Genomic DNA, 14,011 nt, shown 5'->3' on the forward strand with positions numbered 1-14,011 from the left:
CAGGAGCAGATTGGGGGGGAGGCTACGGGGACCTGTCTAAGGAAGGATCTGGGGCTTTGGGAGCCGGGAGGGCTGCCTGCCGGAGTCGACGCTCCACTAGGCTACGTGTAGGCGCGGGAACGCGCGTCTGCATAAGCACGACGTCCGGTCCTGAGCAGGTGGAGAAGGGACGCAGGGGGTATTCGGGGCAGGACCTTAGCACAAGAGCCATGAGACTGAGACCTATAGAGACAGCCAGACGGAGACGAGAGACAGGGACACAGCAGTCCAAGAACCCGAACACAGGCAGAGACGCAGCGGTGACAGGGACGCACGCCCAGAGCCGAGACAGGGTAGGCATAGGTGACAGCCGAAACGGGACGCAGTCTCCGCTGGGGGAGGAGTCACAGCGCCCTCTGTGGGTCCTGGCAGGGGCGGGGGACCAGTGTCGCTAAGCTCCATGGGGGTCCATGGGAGTCTGTGATGGTCACAGTGCCTCTCGGTGAGTCATAGCGCTCTCTGGCGGATCACAGAATCCGTGGGGGCGGGGGGGGGGCGTTGTGTGGAATCACCGCGGCTCTTGGGCGTGTTCTCAGACCTACGATGGATCCTCGATTCACAAGGAGGGTCATTACTGGGGGATGTCACAGTGCCTTTTTAAAAGGTTAGAATGCTCTCTGGGGACCATGACACCACGAGGAGGCGGGGCACAGATTCCCTTGGGGTGTTTGCAAAGCTCCTAGGTGTTCGCCACCACAAGGAGGTTCACAGTCTTATGGGGGTATCACGGTACTCTGTGGAGTGGGCAGATACTGCGGGGTGGGGGGGACCAAGGAGTCTTCTAGGATGACAGCTGTCAAAAGAAACCTTGAAAAAGCTCTTTGGGGCTATCTCATCCTTCTGGGTCGCTGTGTCCCTCATACATCTGGGCACGGGCGTGAGGCATAAAGGGAGGCACCCGCAGGGTTGGGCGGGGGCCTAGATGGCGACGCGCGCGACGCGAGCAAAGACTCCTCTGCAGGCGGATGCACTGGTTGAAAGTGCGCCTTGATGTGGGAACAGCGCCCTGACGATTTCTGCCCCGCCCGCTGGCTCAGGCTGCCTGGCAGCGGCCCCGCCGCTCCCTCCGCTGCAGCCTCCGAAGGCGCCGCGTCCACGCGTCGCGCCAGGGAAGCACGAGACTCCCACGGGCAGCGCTGAGCCCGGGCCCTCGGCTCCCCGAGCCCCCGACCGAAGTTCCTGGCTTGCCCCCTAGCAGCAGGTAGCGGCGCCCGGGCAGCAGGCGTGGGCAGCCACAGGCCGCGTCCCTCGTGGGCACCCACAGAGCGCTGCTCCCGCGCCGCGCGCGCTCCTCGCCGCTCCGGAACACAGCCAGCACAGCCACCGGGAAGCGCGTCCACGAGCCACGTGCCTCACCGCGCGCACCCACCGCCACCTGCACCGCTGCGGGAGGGAGAGAGGGGCGGGGCGGGGGGGGGCAGGGTCAGGCCGGGAGGGAGTGGACCATGTAGAGGAAGACAGCACTCATGGCAGGGTGGGAAGGAAGGGAGGAAGGACACAGGACACCCACCGGCTCGGGGCAGGCACAGAGAGGATACTCGCAGCAGCAGAACAGGCCACCAGAGGCTGCCCCCCGGTGGGGCCAGCGGAAGTGGGGGACCTGAGGGACAGTGGATACCTTGGGGCCAACAAGGGTTAGGGTATCCAAAGGGAAAGTGGGGAGTGCAAGGTGAGAAGGTTAGGGGCAGGAGGCTTGAGGGCTGCCTACCATAATCCTTCCTGCAGAACTTCTTCAGGCTGATGCGGTAGCTGCCGCGGGCAGGTTTACAGTGCAGGTCGCAGTCTGGGGAATGAGGGAGGGTAGGGCTGGCATAGATTCCCACCTCCTTTCCCCCACCCCCTCCTTCTCTCCTTGAACTCATGGGCCCCTCTCCCCATGCCAGTCTGGGATCCTGGTCTGTGTGCACTCACCCTGGGGCTCCACAGGGCTGCTCTCTTCAGTGGGTCCAGGGACAGGAGTCTCTGTGGAGAGGATGGGAGAAAGGCCTGCATTTGAGGAGGACAGGGAGATCTGCAGGGCTCAGGGGGCAAGTTGGCAGCAGTGGGGAGCTGGGGTGGCCTAAGCAGGGCAGGATCACTCACTAACACAGGGCGCCACCGGAGAGCGGCTCTGCTGGAAGCCAGGGGCACAGCGATTACAGGTGAGGCCGGTGACACCATCCTTGCAGGGACACTGGCCTGTGGTTTGGTTGCAGGTTTTGCCAGCAGCACCAACAGGATGACAGTCACAGGCTGAAGACAGAGGTGGGATGATTAGAAACCCATCCGGGAATATGAAAGAGTAGAGGGTGAGGGTGTGCAGGTGGCTAGTGCCAGGCTCACCCCTGCAAGCACGGCGGTCACTCGGGGCACGACCTGGGTCCCGATAGAAGCCCTCCCGGCAATAGTGGCAGTGGCGGCCAGCAGTATTGTGTCGGCAGTTGAGGCAGACACCGCCACTGCGGCGGCCGGACAGTCGGTACAGCTCCATGTTAAAGCGGCAGCGGCGGGCATGGCCATTGCAGGAGCAAGCTGCAGGGAAGTATGGGTCAGGGGCAGGCTGGCTGGGTCCAAAATCCCCAGGCCACCCTCCAAGGCCTCACCAAGGCAGGCGTGGGCTTCCCGGGCCGTGGCCCGCTGCCATGGCCTGTCGCAGTAGAAGGGCTTGCAGCGGCCACAGTCAGGGCCTTCCGTGCCATGCCGGCAGTCGCAGATCAGGTGGCCCTGGGTGTCCAGCAAGCACCGGGATGCATGCCCATTGCACTTGCAGCGCCCGCCCACCTGGAGCTCAGTGGCTGAGTAAGAGTAAGGGACCATGGCTGGGGGGTCCCTGGTGTCCCACAGCATGGCAGGTCTTGTGAGCACTACTTGAATGTCCGTGGCGGTCACCCAGTCTTGGAGCACCGGGCTGCTGTCCAGATCCAGGCCTGGTGGGCTGCTGTCCTGCACGCTGAAGGCCAGAAGGCCACCACCATCAGACTGGGCCTGGGGCTCAGGGAAGCACAGGGCTTCAGGCCCCGGACCAGTTGGGCCACTGGCAGGGGCAGGCAGGCGGCCGTAGTCCAGGCCACAATGGGAGGAGAAGAAGCCCAATGGGGCCCAGCTGCGGCCGTGATCCTGTGACTTGAGCAGGGCCACCGAAGTTGGGGGCGTGGAACAGAAGCGCAAACTCACAAATACCAGCTCAAAAGCCTTGCCCAGGGGCACTGTAAGGGTCACGTTGAGGGGCACCTGCGTCAGCCAGTCCGAATGCCAGCACACTGGGCTTGCGGTGCCCCCTGCGGAGGTCAGGAGGGCTGCTGGGTGTGCCCGCCGCGGGTCCGAGGCATCGCAGGCCCGCGTGGGCGGCTGTCCGCATGTGCTGGACGCCAGCACCTCACGGCCCAAGGCCGCATTCACCAGGCCCGGCACACAGCCGCGGGGCGCGCCCCCCTCGTCATGGCAGGGGTCGGCGGGCGCTGGCGGCCCCGGACTCAGCGCGGCCGAGAGCGTGCCCGCGGTCAGCAGCAGCCCCCAGGACCAGCCGGGCATGGCCGTTGCAGCCGTGGGTGAGTCAGCCGGCCAGGGCCCCACACCGTTGCGCTCGCGGGGAGAGAGACCGCGTCCAAGGCTCTGCCGGCCCGCCCGCAGTGCCGAGCAACCGCAGCCCCGGGGCGGCCCCAGCCGGGGCCCAGAGGTGGGAGCAGCCGCGGGCACGCCCCGGGCCAAGCACAGCAGCCGAGATGTTGGCGCGTCCTCCTGCTGGGCCTGGAGCGATGACAGGCGTCGCCCCCGCACCCGGCGCCCCCGCCAGCAGAGGCTCCACCCGCCGCCCGCCGCCCGCCGCTCGCACTCACCCACGGAGGGTCGGGTGGAGCAGGTCTCCCGGCCTCCCGGGAAGGGCCGAGGGCGGGCGGGGCCTGGGGCACCCCGGCTGCCGCCTCCTCCCGGCTGCAGCGAGGGCGGGCGAGCTGTGCAAGAAGGGGGTGGGGGGCGCAGCAGGAGCAAGCCCGAGCCCAGTGGGGGCGGGGCTGCTGGGGCCGGGAAGGAGGGAGAGGAGGGGGCCTCGTCAGCTCAGCAGGAATCTGAAGCAGAATCAGACACTGGCTGGGCCAGCGGGGGAAGGGGGCTGGGAGGCCGGGAGCCGGGGGAGGGGCTGGGGAGCCAGGAATGCACTGGCGGGAGGGGTCTGAAGGGGGCGGCTCAGCCACGCTGCCTGTGGGGGGACCACCCAGCAGGGTCCCCGGCCTGCAGCCAGACTGACTGCTCCTGAGGCTGTGCCACGTTCTGGGAGGGGGTCTGGCGGCCTTCTCCCTTAGGCTCATCATGCAGGCTGGGCTCTGGGTCTGAAGGCCCAGATGCTCCCTAATGTCCATACAGAGCGTACTCAGGACAGGGGGAATGAAGACGTGCTGGTGATTGTGGGGTGTCCTCAAGGCAGCGGTCTGCTTTAGTAGAAAGAACCTAGGACTGGGACTAATTGGGATCCAGGTTGCTCCAATTTCCAGCTGTGTGGTTCAGATTCCTTAACCTGCCTGAGCCTCAGTTTCCTTTTCTACTACATGCCTGTTATTCACCTTTGCTGAGTTGTGGGTTGTGTGGGAGGAATTTGATGAGCTGCAGGCTCAAAAGACTTAAGTCCCTGCTACCTTTTGTTCAGGACGAACTGCACCCCTGGGACTGGCCTGAGCTCATCTAAGGGCTGAGGCTAGTGTCCCCTACCCAAATCAGGCCAAACACTGGTCCCTGGGTCTCCTAGTGTTTTGTTGCAACATTAGGATGGGCACAGCCTTTAGAGCTGGCAGAGAGGAAGTGAAAGATGTATGTGTGAGGGTACAGTCCATGAGGTGGCAGGGCCCCTTGGGGTTCACGGCGGGCTTCATCACCTGTGGAGAGGTAGGGAGTAGGGTTTGATCCATGGCGAGAGCCTAGTAACGGATGGCTCAGTGTCAGAATCCCTGAGCCTGTTCCACACACCAGCAGGTTTGGGCAGGGAAACTGAAGTAGAAGCCCAGTTTAGTAATCTGGATACCAGCTGGAGATGAGGAAGCTGCAGCTGAGAGTGGCCCCAGCCAACAGGGGCCGTGAATCACTCTGGACAGAGACCTCTTCTCAGCTACCTTGAAATTCTTGATGGAGGGGGGCCAAGCATCCCAGGAGGGGTTGGTCTCATGCAGAAGAGCAAGGCACACCAGCACACCTCCACCTGCGACAGCTCTGAGGCCTGAAAGTTCAGCTAGGAGGCTGACTTTACGGCAGCCTCTACAGCTGGTGGAGGATGCAATGTGGGTATGTCTATGTAAGTGGAATTGCCACCCTCTACAGGGCCTGAGATGCTGCAAGGACCCATAAGAAGAGGATAAAGAGAAGCAGAATTCTTGTGCTGTTTAGGAGAGGAGGGGCAGGAGGACGCCAAAGAGGGAGCAAGAGGGCTTGAACTGGGAGAAGCAGGAAGACAGAGTGATGGGGCACTTGCAGCGACTGATATTCTCTGCTCAGACTCTTTCCCAGGATGGATCAGCATAAATGCGGGGTGTGTGGAGGGACTGATGAGATGATGGGAGACTTTGGAAGGACTGAGCTGGGAGAGTCACAGGGGCTGCTGGACTCTCCCTTCACCTCTGGCAGCAGCAACAGGAAGGCTGTGAGTCTACCCCTGCTTCACAGAGCAGGTGCCAAAAGGCCACATCCCTCAACTTCCCAATAAAGAGAACGTACCCCTTACAACAAACAGCCATGCATGATGCATGAATGAGGGTGCTGGGAGGGTGCATACACTGCTCCAGGATAGGCCAAGTTGGGAAAAAATACCTTCTCAACCATCCTCTTCAAGGCCCTTCTGGTCTCTATCCTCAACCACTGCCCGGGATGAAAAGAGCCCTGGTAGGGGAGTGGGTGCTGTGATAGACCCTTTGTAGGACTGTTAGAAGCAAGACAACTAGCTGGCCATGGTGGGGATAAATGCCCAGGGGGTCCACAGGGCCTGAGACAAGCCTCCAAGGAAACCCTGGCTGTATGGACTTCAGGACTTCTGCCAGAAGGGAGGAAGCTGGGAGCAGGAGGAGCAGCCTCTCCCCTCCTTGTCAACGTTAGAGTCTGTCTGCAGCCCAGCTTCCTCTTCTGATGTGAGTGGAAGAAGTCCCTTGGGGTTAAGCCTGACATGAGCGTTCATGGAGATCAGCCCTTGGCCTCAGTGCACCACCACCAGCTCCCCAGGGAGGAGGGTGCAGGCAGCATGGCCCCTTCCCTGGAATGGCCCCCTCTACGCATTCTCTTGGCCACAGGGCAGTCCTGGCAGATGGTGTAATGGGAGTTAAGGGGGCCTTCCCCCACATCCCTTAGCCGAGGCTCATTATTTCCTGTGGACTAAGCAACCAACTGTCCCCAGATCCCCGCTGGGGCCTCTCACACTTCCAACTTCTTGGCTGGCCCTGCCCCCTCCTGGCACCTTAGAAGAGGCTCCACCTCCCTGCCCCCACCTGCAACTCCTCAGGCCGCTGCACTGTCACGTATTGCACATTTATTTATTGAGTGCCTATTATGCCTCGAGGAGTTTCCAATCCAATGAGGAAGACAGACCGCAGGTGGATGCTGCGCCTCCCCCCGAGAAGGATGGTCACGCTGTCGCCCTCCACCCTGCACACGTGTCGCGCAGACTCCCGCCTGCCCAGTGCTCAGCCAGGCCTGCTCTGCGGTTGCGACCAGCTCTGCGAGCCAAGCGAAATACAGAAAAGTAACATTAGGTGGAAGGGGATACGAGACAGGGATAAACCTATCCCGAATGAGGAGGGAGATGGCCTTGGAGCCCTCTTCCGCCCAGGCCTCCCAAATGTTTGGAAAGAAAAGCCTTAAGGAGGGTGTCTGGGGAGGGGCTTCCGCGAACCGGGAGCACTGTACCCGCCGGGTCTGGGCGATGTCCAGAGGAAGGAGGCGCCCAGATTGCCGCAACCTTGCTGGGAGGGGGCTCTCGTGGGTTCCCGCACCCGGCCCTCCGCCGCCGTTGCCACTAAGCTTGCCAGCACAGGAAGGCGGCGGCTAGGACCCTGAGGTCTGCGTGGAGCGTGGCCGGCAACGCGCCTTGGGTCAGGTCCAGGTGGTGTCCGCGCAGCGAAAGTGATGGTCACGGCGCCGAAAGGCAGGATGTAGCGCAGCCTCGAGCTCCTGGCGCAATCGGTGGTGCAGAGAAATGCATGCAGGGTTGGGGGTGGGGTGGGAAGAGCCATCGGCTAGCTCATGCAGCCGATGTGTGGGTAGCGTTCGAGTCCTTGCTCCCATGTCTGAGCAGATTGGCTGGGGACGCGGTGACGACCTAGGGGGACGGAGTTCGCCACTGCCGCCTACAGACTTGCGTTGAACCAGGGTAGGCAGGCGCTAATATGGAGGGATTTCTCTCTTCCTACTCTGGCTGGGCGCCTTGTGTCCCAAACCTACCCTCAGATGCTATTCGTGGCACTGCCCTGCTGCCCAAGAAGGCACAAGCTCCTAGCAGTCTGCCCCGCCACCAGCAGTGCCCACTAGCCCCAGATAGATGGGTCTTTGGGTACCCATCTGGGCTTGACTAGAGATCCAGATGGACAACATCCCTGCCCTTATGAGGCAAAGGTACAGCAGTGAAGGTGCACAATAAACCAAGTAAACTAGCAGATGAAATAATTGTGGTGGACACCACCCCTATGGAAACTGATTCTGGGGTGGCCAGTAAGGCTGGTGATAGGATTCACCCTGAGAATTAAGGGTTCCTTGAGATATGAACACCTGGGCAGCAGCTCTGGAGGCAGTAAGAGTAGCCAGGAGGAGGTGGCTGTCCCTCAGGCTCCCCGGTCTCTGCAGTTCCTGTCCTAGGTACTGGACAGCGCTGTTCTACTCCCTGGAGGCCCCTGTTGTTTCCTTTTCTACTTTGTCATCAGGTCCTCAGCAGCCCTCAAGACCCAGGACTCCCTGTCAGAGGTTTCTAGCCTACTGGACTGTGGGGCCACTTACAGGTAGGGGCTCCTGCAGGGGACGTGGAGCCACCTTGAGGCTGCTTCAACATTGTTCATTTCATCCCTTATAACTGAGACACTTCATCTGGCTCTCAGAAGATCTGGCATCTAGGAGTTACCTGCCTCTTGGGCCTGGGTGCCTCAGGGTAGAGGCTGGTGTTATTCCATCTTGCAGTCACTGTCTATATTAAGGGTTAGTGCCCCAGCTCTGAGCATTGTGCTTGGTCCTTGTAGGTGCTCAGTAAAGGTTCACTTAAAGAATGCCATAGCCTCCCAGCCCTCACCAGGACCCAGCACTGTGCAGTATCTCACATGTCATTCATCCTCATCTAACCCCAGGACTAATAACCACTACACCCAGTATGACAGTGGGACAACATGGAATTGAAGCTCAGAGCCCTTAAGAATTTTGTCAAAAGTCCCATAGCAGCAAACAAGTTACAGTGTAAACCCAAATCTGTGACTGGAGTGAACTGAGCCCATGACTTTGATTTCTACACTTTCCTGCCTTCCACAGCAATGATTCCTTCAACGGGGGAGATGGGAGCCCCAGAAAAGGTGACAAATAAGGTGAAGGGTGATGGGTAAAAGGGCCTGTTCTCTGGTGGTACCTCAGTGTGGGGGGCCCGCACTAGCCACAGCAATAGCCCAAGAGGAGGTGGTGAGCATAGGTGCCAGGAGATGGCTGTGGGCTCATAGTGCCTGTCTATTCTGATACAGGCCTGTTGCTTTTGGGTCTTCCAATGTGCCCAGTATGGATCTAGGCACCTGGGGGAAGGAGTTTCAGGTGTGCTAGGGCCAATGCATAAGGTTCCTAATGCAGCCCACCCTGAGGGGCCTTACCCACTCCCTACAGTATACAGAAGTGATATGGATGTTCTTGGTAAATACACTTGATATATTCTTGGTAAGCAAAAAACAAAACAAAACAAAAAAACTCCACACACCACATTCTACCTTGGTATGAGTTAAATATATGTACTTTCTAAAATAGTTTTAACGCCACACAAGCCGCTTTTAAGTCTGAAGTGAGAGAAAACAGAGGTAGCTAAGGAAAGTGCCCCACCTCAGGTCTCCTCAAACCTGTGGAAGGCCAAGCCAAGCCTTGACCAGGTTTAGCAGCTGTGAGAAGGGCTGTAGTTCCCCAGGAATAACCAGGAGCTATCTCTGTCCCACCACCAAGGAATACAGGCATCCTGGCCCAAGTCCACCATACAATCCTTGTTCACTTAACTTTGACCAGAGAAAGGGCGTACTCCCCAATAGCCTCAGCATCAGAACCAGCTTGCCCTCTCCCCAGGATTCTGAGGTCTGCAAGTGGGGTAGGGAAGAGGGGCTGGCAGCAGGAAGGGCTCAGTCAGTAGGTTCGTCTCGCAGGACAGTGAGGAAGCGCTCCCCTCCCTCGCAGAGCAGGCTGTGCACAGCCCTGCACAGTGCCAGCCGGGGCAGCCGCAGCTGCTCCTGTGTGGTCATGAGTGGGAGGAGTTCAGTCATCAGGACCTGAAGGGAGGTGTGGGGCCAAGGTTGAAGGGGGACCTATCCCAGGCAGCTAGCTCAGGGCCCCCAAAGGAGGGCCTAGGGAGTGGGGAAGTTCCAGGGCACACTTGGGGGCACCATGCTCCAGCCCCTTCCTCTTCCAAAAGCTTCCAGTTCTCTCCTGTTGCCCCTGGACCTGGCCATTGCTGGCATGTGCACAGGCCCAGACGCTCTTATTACCCTGGGGTGGGGGAGGAGCGCAGACAGGCTTTTGAGCCCTCAGGAAGTTCCAGACCTCAAGTTCTCTCCACAGCCAACACTCCCCTGGCACCCAGTCATCGACTTTCCAACCCCTACTCTGGAAATACCTTTTCCAGGTGGATCTGCTGGTCCAGCATGGCTACTCGCAGCCTGAGGGCCGCCAGGGTCTGCAGCTCGTGGGTGCTGGAGTAGAGCAGCACCTGGGGGTTCCAGGTGGGGCCTGTTCCTCCTCCACAGGGCAATGAGGTCCTGGGGAGTCTCTCCTCAGGCCACGGCCCCTGCTGTTGTTCCAGCACCACTGTGAGGACAGGAGGTCTGGTCTCATGGAGCAGCAGCAAGGCACTTCCTCCCCAGTCTCCTCTAAGGGAGTGCAAATTCTCCCTTTGCTTCCTGGATGAAGCCTTATTGTCCACAAGCAACCACTCTTGTAAGGCCAGGTGAGTCATCTGCCAGTACCTCTGATTCTCACATGCCACTTTTTCAACCACTGGACAAATAAGCAAACTACTAAAAGAGTGCTGGGGCTCTGTGTCTGGAATGTGGTGAAAGGGTTGTCCCGACTGGTCCCACAGGACAACTGGGGAGAACTCAATACAGTAAGGAACTGTGGGGAAGGGCCTGCTTACATCTGCTCCTGGGCTGCTGTTAAGTCCTAATGCTGCCCTGTGGCTAGAGGATCTTGAACTACTCCCTGCCAGAATTCAGCACAGGTAGGGGTGGGGTGGGGTCTCACCTGTCTGAAGCTCCTGCAGCCTGTGGAGACACTGCCCCACAATGGCCTGAAGCCCTTCCAGGGTGAGCAGACAGCGGTACTCCTGCATCCAGTCTGTGAAGTCTGCAAGAGTCAGATAGGGCAGGCAGAGTCCATGTTGGTCCTGCAGCCCTCCCAACCCTGACCTGAGCTTTGTATCAGGGCCCACTGACCTGCTGCAAGCTCTTTCCCCATTCGCAGCCTCAGCAGTGAGCAAGCCTTCCATAGGCTCCCCATCTCTGCCTCCATCTCTGGAGCACTGATCCTGGAGCAGGGCCAGCCTGACTGGACAAGGGTCAGGGAAACTCCCCTGTGGTTAGGCTCCTTTCCTACCCATCCCTCCCCCAAGGATGAGGACTGGGAGTGGCTCTATCCCCGGAGTTGATCCTCTAACTCACCAGGTTTAGAGCCCCACCCACCCTGCCCCACACCCAGCCAACACAGAAAGGATACCCTTGTCTGTAATTTCTGGAGGAACTGGGTTTTGGAGGTCATAGCAGCATCCATGGAGTCGCTTGTCTGTGCAGTGCTGAGCTGGGCCCACAGGCTGGGATGCATATATGGCACCAGGGAATCAGAGAGGGACCATTATTCCATTCGTGTGCGCTAGGCCTTGGGAAATAGGCAAGGCCCAGTGTAGGGGCCCTAGCCTGGAGTATTTGGCTCTGCTGGGTGCCAGGAAGGGCCTCAGGAGGCCTCAGGGAACTGAGAGGACATTGCAGAGAGCTCACCCATTCTGGGAAACACTAGAAAGAACTTGAGGAAGAAGGGGAGAGAGACTGGCAGTGTAACTCTGGGTGCTGGCTCTATACCAGGCATAGTGCGAACATCTCTATGAAGCTTGAAGCTAGTCCTATGTCACCTCCACAGGGAAGACACACTGGGACTCAAATACATGGAGTGCCTTGCTCAAAGTTTTATAGCTTATAAGCGGAAGGCTTGGGGGCCTCAAAGCCTATTAAATCTAAGGCAACTATGACAGTCTTAGCTAGGCAGTCTCTCCTAATGTAGTGTCCCCACCCAGCAAAGAAAGCAGAAGAACCTGTTGGAAAAGTCTTACCAACTTGGCCATGAGCTGGTGGGAAGCCTGGCCTCCCTGCTCCCTTTGTCTCCCCTCTACCCCCACCCAGCCACAAGACAGCCTCACCGGGAGTTCTGGGAAGCCGCCTTCCTGAAGGCCATGGGCAGCCGCAGCAGGGTCCTGCCAGGGAAGCCAGTGTTCAGAGCAGCCTTGTCTCATTCTGGGGCTATAGGCCCTGCTCCCTGCTCATTGGCCAATTAGGTATGAGGCTCACCCCCTCCTCAGACAGGGCTTCTAGAGTGACCATGGGAGCCAGCCCATTCAAGTCCAGGTCTGCCCTGGCAGAGAGGAGAGAGGGTACCACGAGCAGAAACCATCTGGAGCCCTCAGACTGAGTGGATAACAGAATAGGGCACTGGACAGCTAGAGAGGAGAGTGGAACAGGCCCCCCTAGCTCATCAAACCCAGCACCTTCAAAGACAGCTGTTCCATTCTGTCAGTTTCAGTGCATGGGCCTCATGGAGTGGTGCTCCAGAATCCATATCCAGCTCAATGCCCAGCCCTCCCTGTCACCACAAATCCCCGATTCTAGCTGCTGGCCAGGGTCTAAACAGGTAGAGAGAGCAGTTCCTCCAATGAGGGTTGGAGAAACCTACCCCTTCTCCATGAGTGTGAAAGCTTCTGGGGCCTGAGGAACCACTGATGGAAATGTTTGTTGTTCCCTGGGGCCTGGTCCAGTCTTGGCAGCTTGCGCCCCTCTCCCCATACAGGAACGATCCCCCACTGCCATAAGCCTACGATCAGGGAGGCCCTTGGAATGCACCATGGTCTGGCGGGTGCCCTTGGGGGGTTTTGATTTTGAGGCCTGGGGTGCAGCAGAGGCTGTGTTGGCAGAAGTGGCAATGGACCCAGACTTCAGGCTGGAAGCCTTGTCTTTTTCTCCAGGCTTGAAGATGCCTTTTCGCACCCGTACAGCCTTCTCCAGTGCCTGAGTCAGAAACTCCAGCTCCATGAGATCTTGGGGGCTGGGTGTGCAAGCTGCAAAAGCCGAGACATGTAGTGGTTTTTCACCACTGTTCCCCAGGATAGGTTCCTCACCACTGCATGCCAGAAGACAGGCCAGAGGCAGCACCTCGAGGTGGGTTTTTGAGGTTTACCTGGAGATGGAGTCTCCTCGTTAGTTTCTGGTCCTGAGGTTGGCTCCAGAGCCGGGATCTCAGCTGGTTCCCTGCGAAAACATAGGGCAGCCGTGGCACGGCTAGGAGGGAGGGCCCAGGCTTATCAGACCCTAGAGGGTCGCCTGACCTTGGAGCAAATCTCCAGCCTCAGAGACTACAGGGAAAGGTGGGGGACACCAACAACCGGCAACTCGGAAGTGGGCTCCAGGCCTGGCCTCCTGGCCCAGGGGCTCTAAGAGGGGTTCTGATGCTCGAGGGAAGCCTAGCCGGGTGGTCTTGGGGTCCGTGTACCAGGCCCGCAGCAGTCGCCGGGAGATGCACAGGCTTCGTTCCAGCTGCCGCTGTCGCTCAGCGCAGGCTTCCAAGGCATTCTGCAGCTCGGCCACGAGCCTGGAAGGGACACACTCGGGGCTTAGCATCCGGGCTAGCCGCCCTTCGGCCACGCTCGCTCCCGCTCCCGCTCCTTCCGCAGCGCTGGGCTCACCGGCGCGAGCAGCCGGCAGGCAGCAAGAAGGCGGTAGCCATTCCTCACGATTTGCCGCCTCCATAAAGTCCCGCCCCTTCCGTGCTATAGAACCGCCCCCCTTCCGGCCGGGCTACCCAATCCCGAGCCCAGGGCTCAGACCCCGCCTCGCCCAGGCGCTCCGCTCCGCTAACACCCCCCAAGCTCCCGACGCTGACTACGGCTTGGAACTGGGCCCGGGGCTTTGTGACACGAAGGCTTCTGGTAGATGGTGGCAACTGGGCTTAACGGTTGTCTTCGTTTTTGCCCTTATTGAAGGCACTCTAGAGCAGGGCTGATCTGCCTTGTTGACCCTGGGTCACCTAGCACAGCGAGGAACGTGAAGGAGCCAATAGGTGTTTACTGCGGGAACAGTCGCTAGAGGGGAGGATAACGTGATTTGAACAGGGACGAGGGGAGGGAGTGTTCACTTTTGGACATACTGGTGATGACATCCGGGGGGAGACATTAGGTAGGCACCTGGGCGGAGGAAGATGAAGCCCAGGAAACCCGGGTTGTGTGGCACATGGAGCACTGGGCCTGGGCAAGATGGTTCAAGGTGTGGCAGGTGTGCATGGACAGGGACGGGGAGGGATGGATGACAGGAGAGCTGGAGCCCAGAGAGGTGGACAGCAGAGACTGGTGTCAAAGAAGCAATAGGAGGCTGTACAAGGAGGGTATCCAAGGGATGGGGTATGGGCCATTGGTAACTAAGGGGACCCCCTGGAGGGGATTGTGGGGACAGATGATGGCTGGGACAAGTGATGTGGGCGACAAAGTCCAATATAATTGGAGATCACAGAGATCTTGGGGTAGCTGGAAAGATGACAGACTTTGGGGGGT

General features: G+C 59.4%; 2 protein-coding genes across 9 annotated transcripts; both read right to left on the bottom strand.

Moving 5' to 3' along the window:
- Positions 1-1,007: 1,007 nt before the first annotated feature.
- NTN3 (netrin 3) lies at positions 1,008-3,966 on the bottom strand. The gene is made up of 6 exons (XM_016136498.2): positions 2,622-3,966; positions 2,362-2,550; positions 2,122-2,271; positions 1,951-2,001; positions 1,748-1,822; positions 1,008-1,422 (listed from the first exon to the last, which is right to left on the bottom strand). The coding sequence occupies exons 1-6, from the start codon at positions 3,547-3,549 to the stop codon at positions 1,073-1,075; spliced, it is 1,743 nt and encodes a 580-aa protein (XP_015991984.1). The 5' UTR covers positions 3,550-3,966; the 3' UTR covers positions 1,008-1,072.
- A 2,531-nt stretch (positions 3,967-6,497) lies between these two features.
- Positions 6,498-13,231, bottom strand: TEDC2 (tubulin epsilon and delta complex 2). 8 transcript variants are annotated; one of them, XR_001595827.2, is made up of 11 exons: positions 13,151-13,231; positions 12,958-13,056; positions 12,646-12,716; positions 12,145-12,526; positions 11,615-11,668; positions 10,921-11,014; positions 10,641-10,752; positions 10,450-10,551; positions 9,824-10,014; positions 6,895-7,158; positions 6,498-6,704 (listed from the first exon to the last, which is right to left on the bottom strand). XR_001595827.2 is itself a non-coding variant. In XM_036225908.1 (10 exons), exons 1-10 carry the CDS (start codon positions 13,189-13,191, stop codon positions 7,081-7,083), a joined length of 1,191 nt encoding a protein of 396 aa, XP_036081801.1. In that variant the 5' UTR covers positions 13,192-13,231; the 3' UTR covers positions 6,498-7,080. The 8 variants fall into 8 exon arrangements, 7 of the variants coding, with proteins under 7 accessions (XP_036081801.1, XP_015991989.2, XP_015991990.2 ...); XM_036225908.1 differs by having other exon boundaries at positions 6,498-7,125; XM_016136503.2 differs by having other exon boundaries at positions 6,498-7,158.
- Between the last annotated feature and the right edge of the window lie 780 nt (positions 13,232-14,011).

This window comes from Rousettus aegyptiacus, unplaced genomic scaffold, assembly GCF_014176215.1.
Source record: "Rousettus aegyptiacus isolate mRouAeg1 unplaced genomic scaffold, mRouAeg1.p scaffold_m13_p_8, whole genome shotgun sequence".
NCBI lineage: Eukaryota > Metazoa > Chordata > Mammalia > Chiroptera > Pteropodidae > Rousettus > Rousettus aegyptiacus.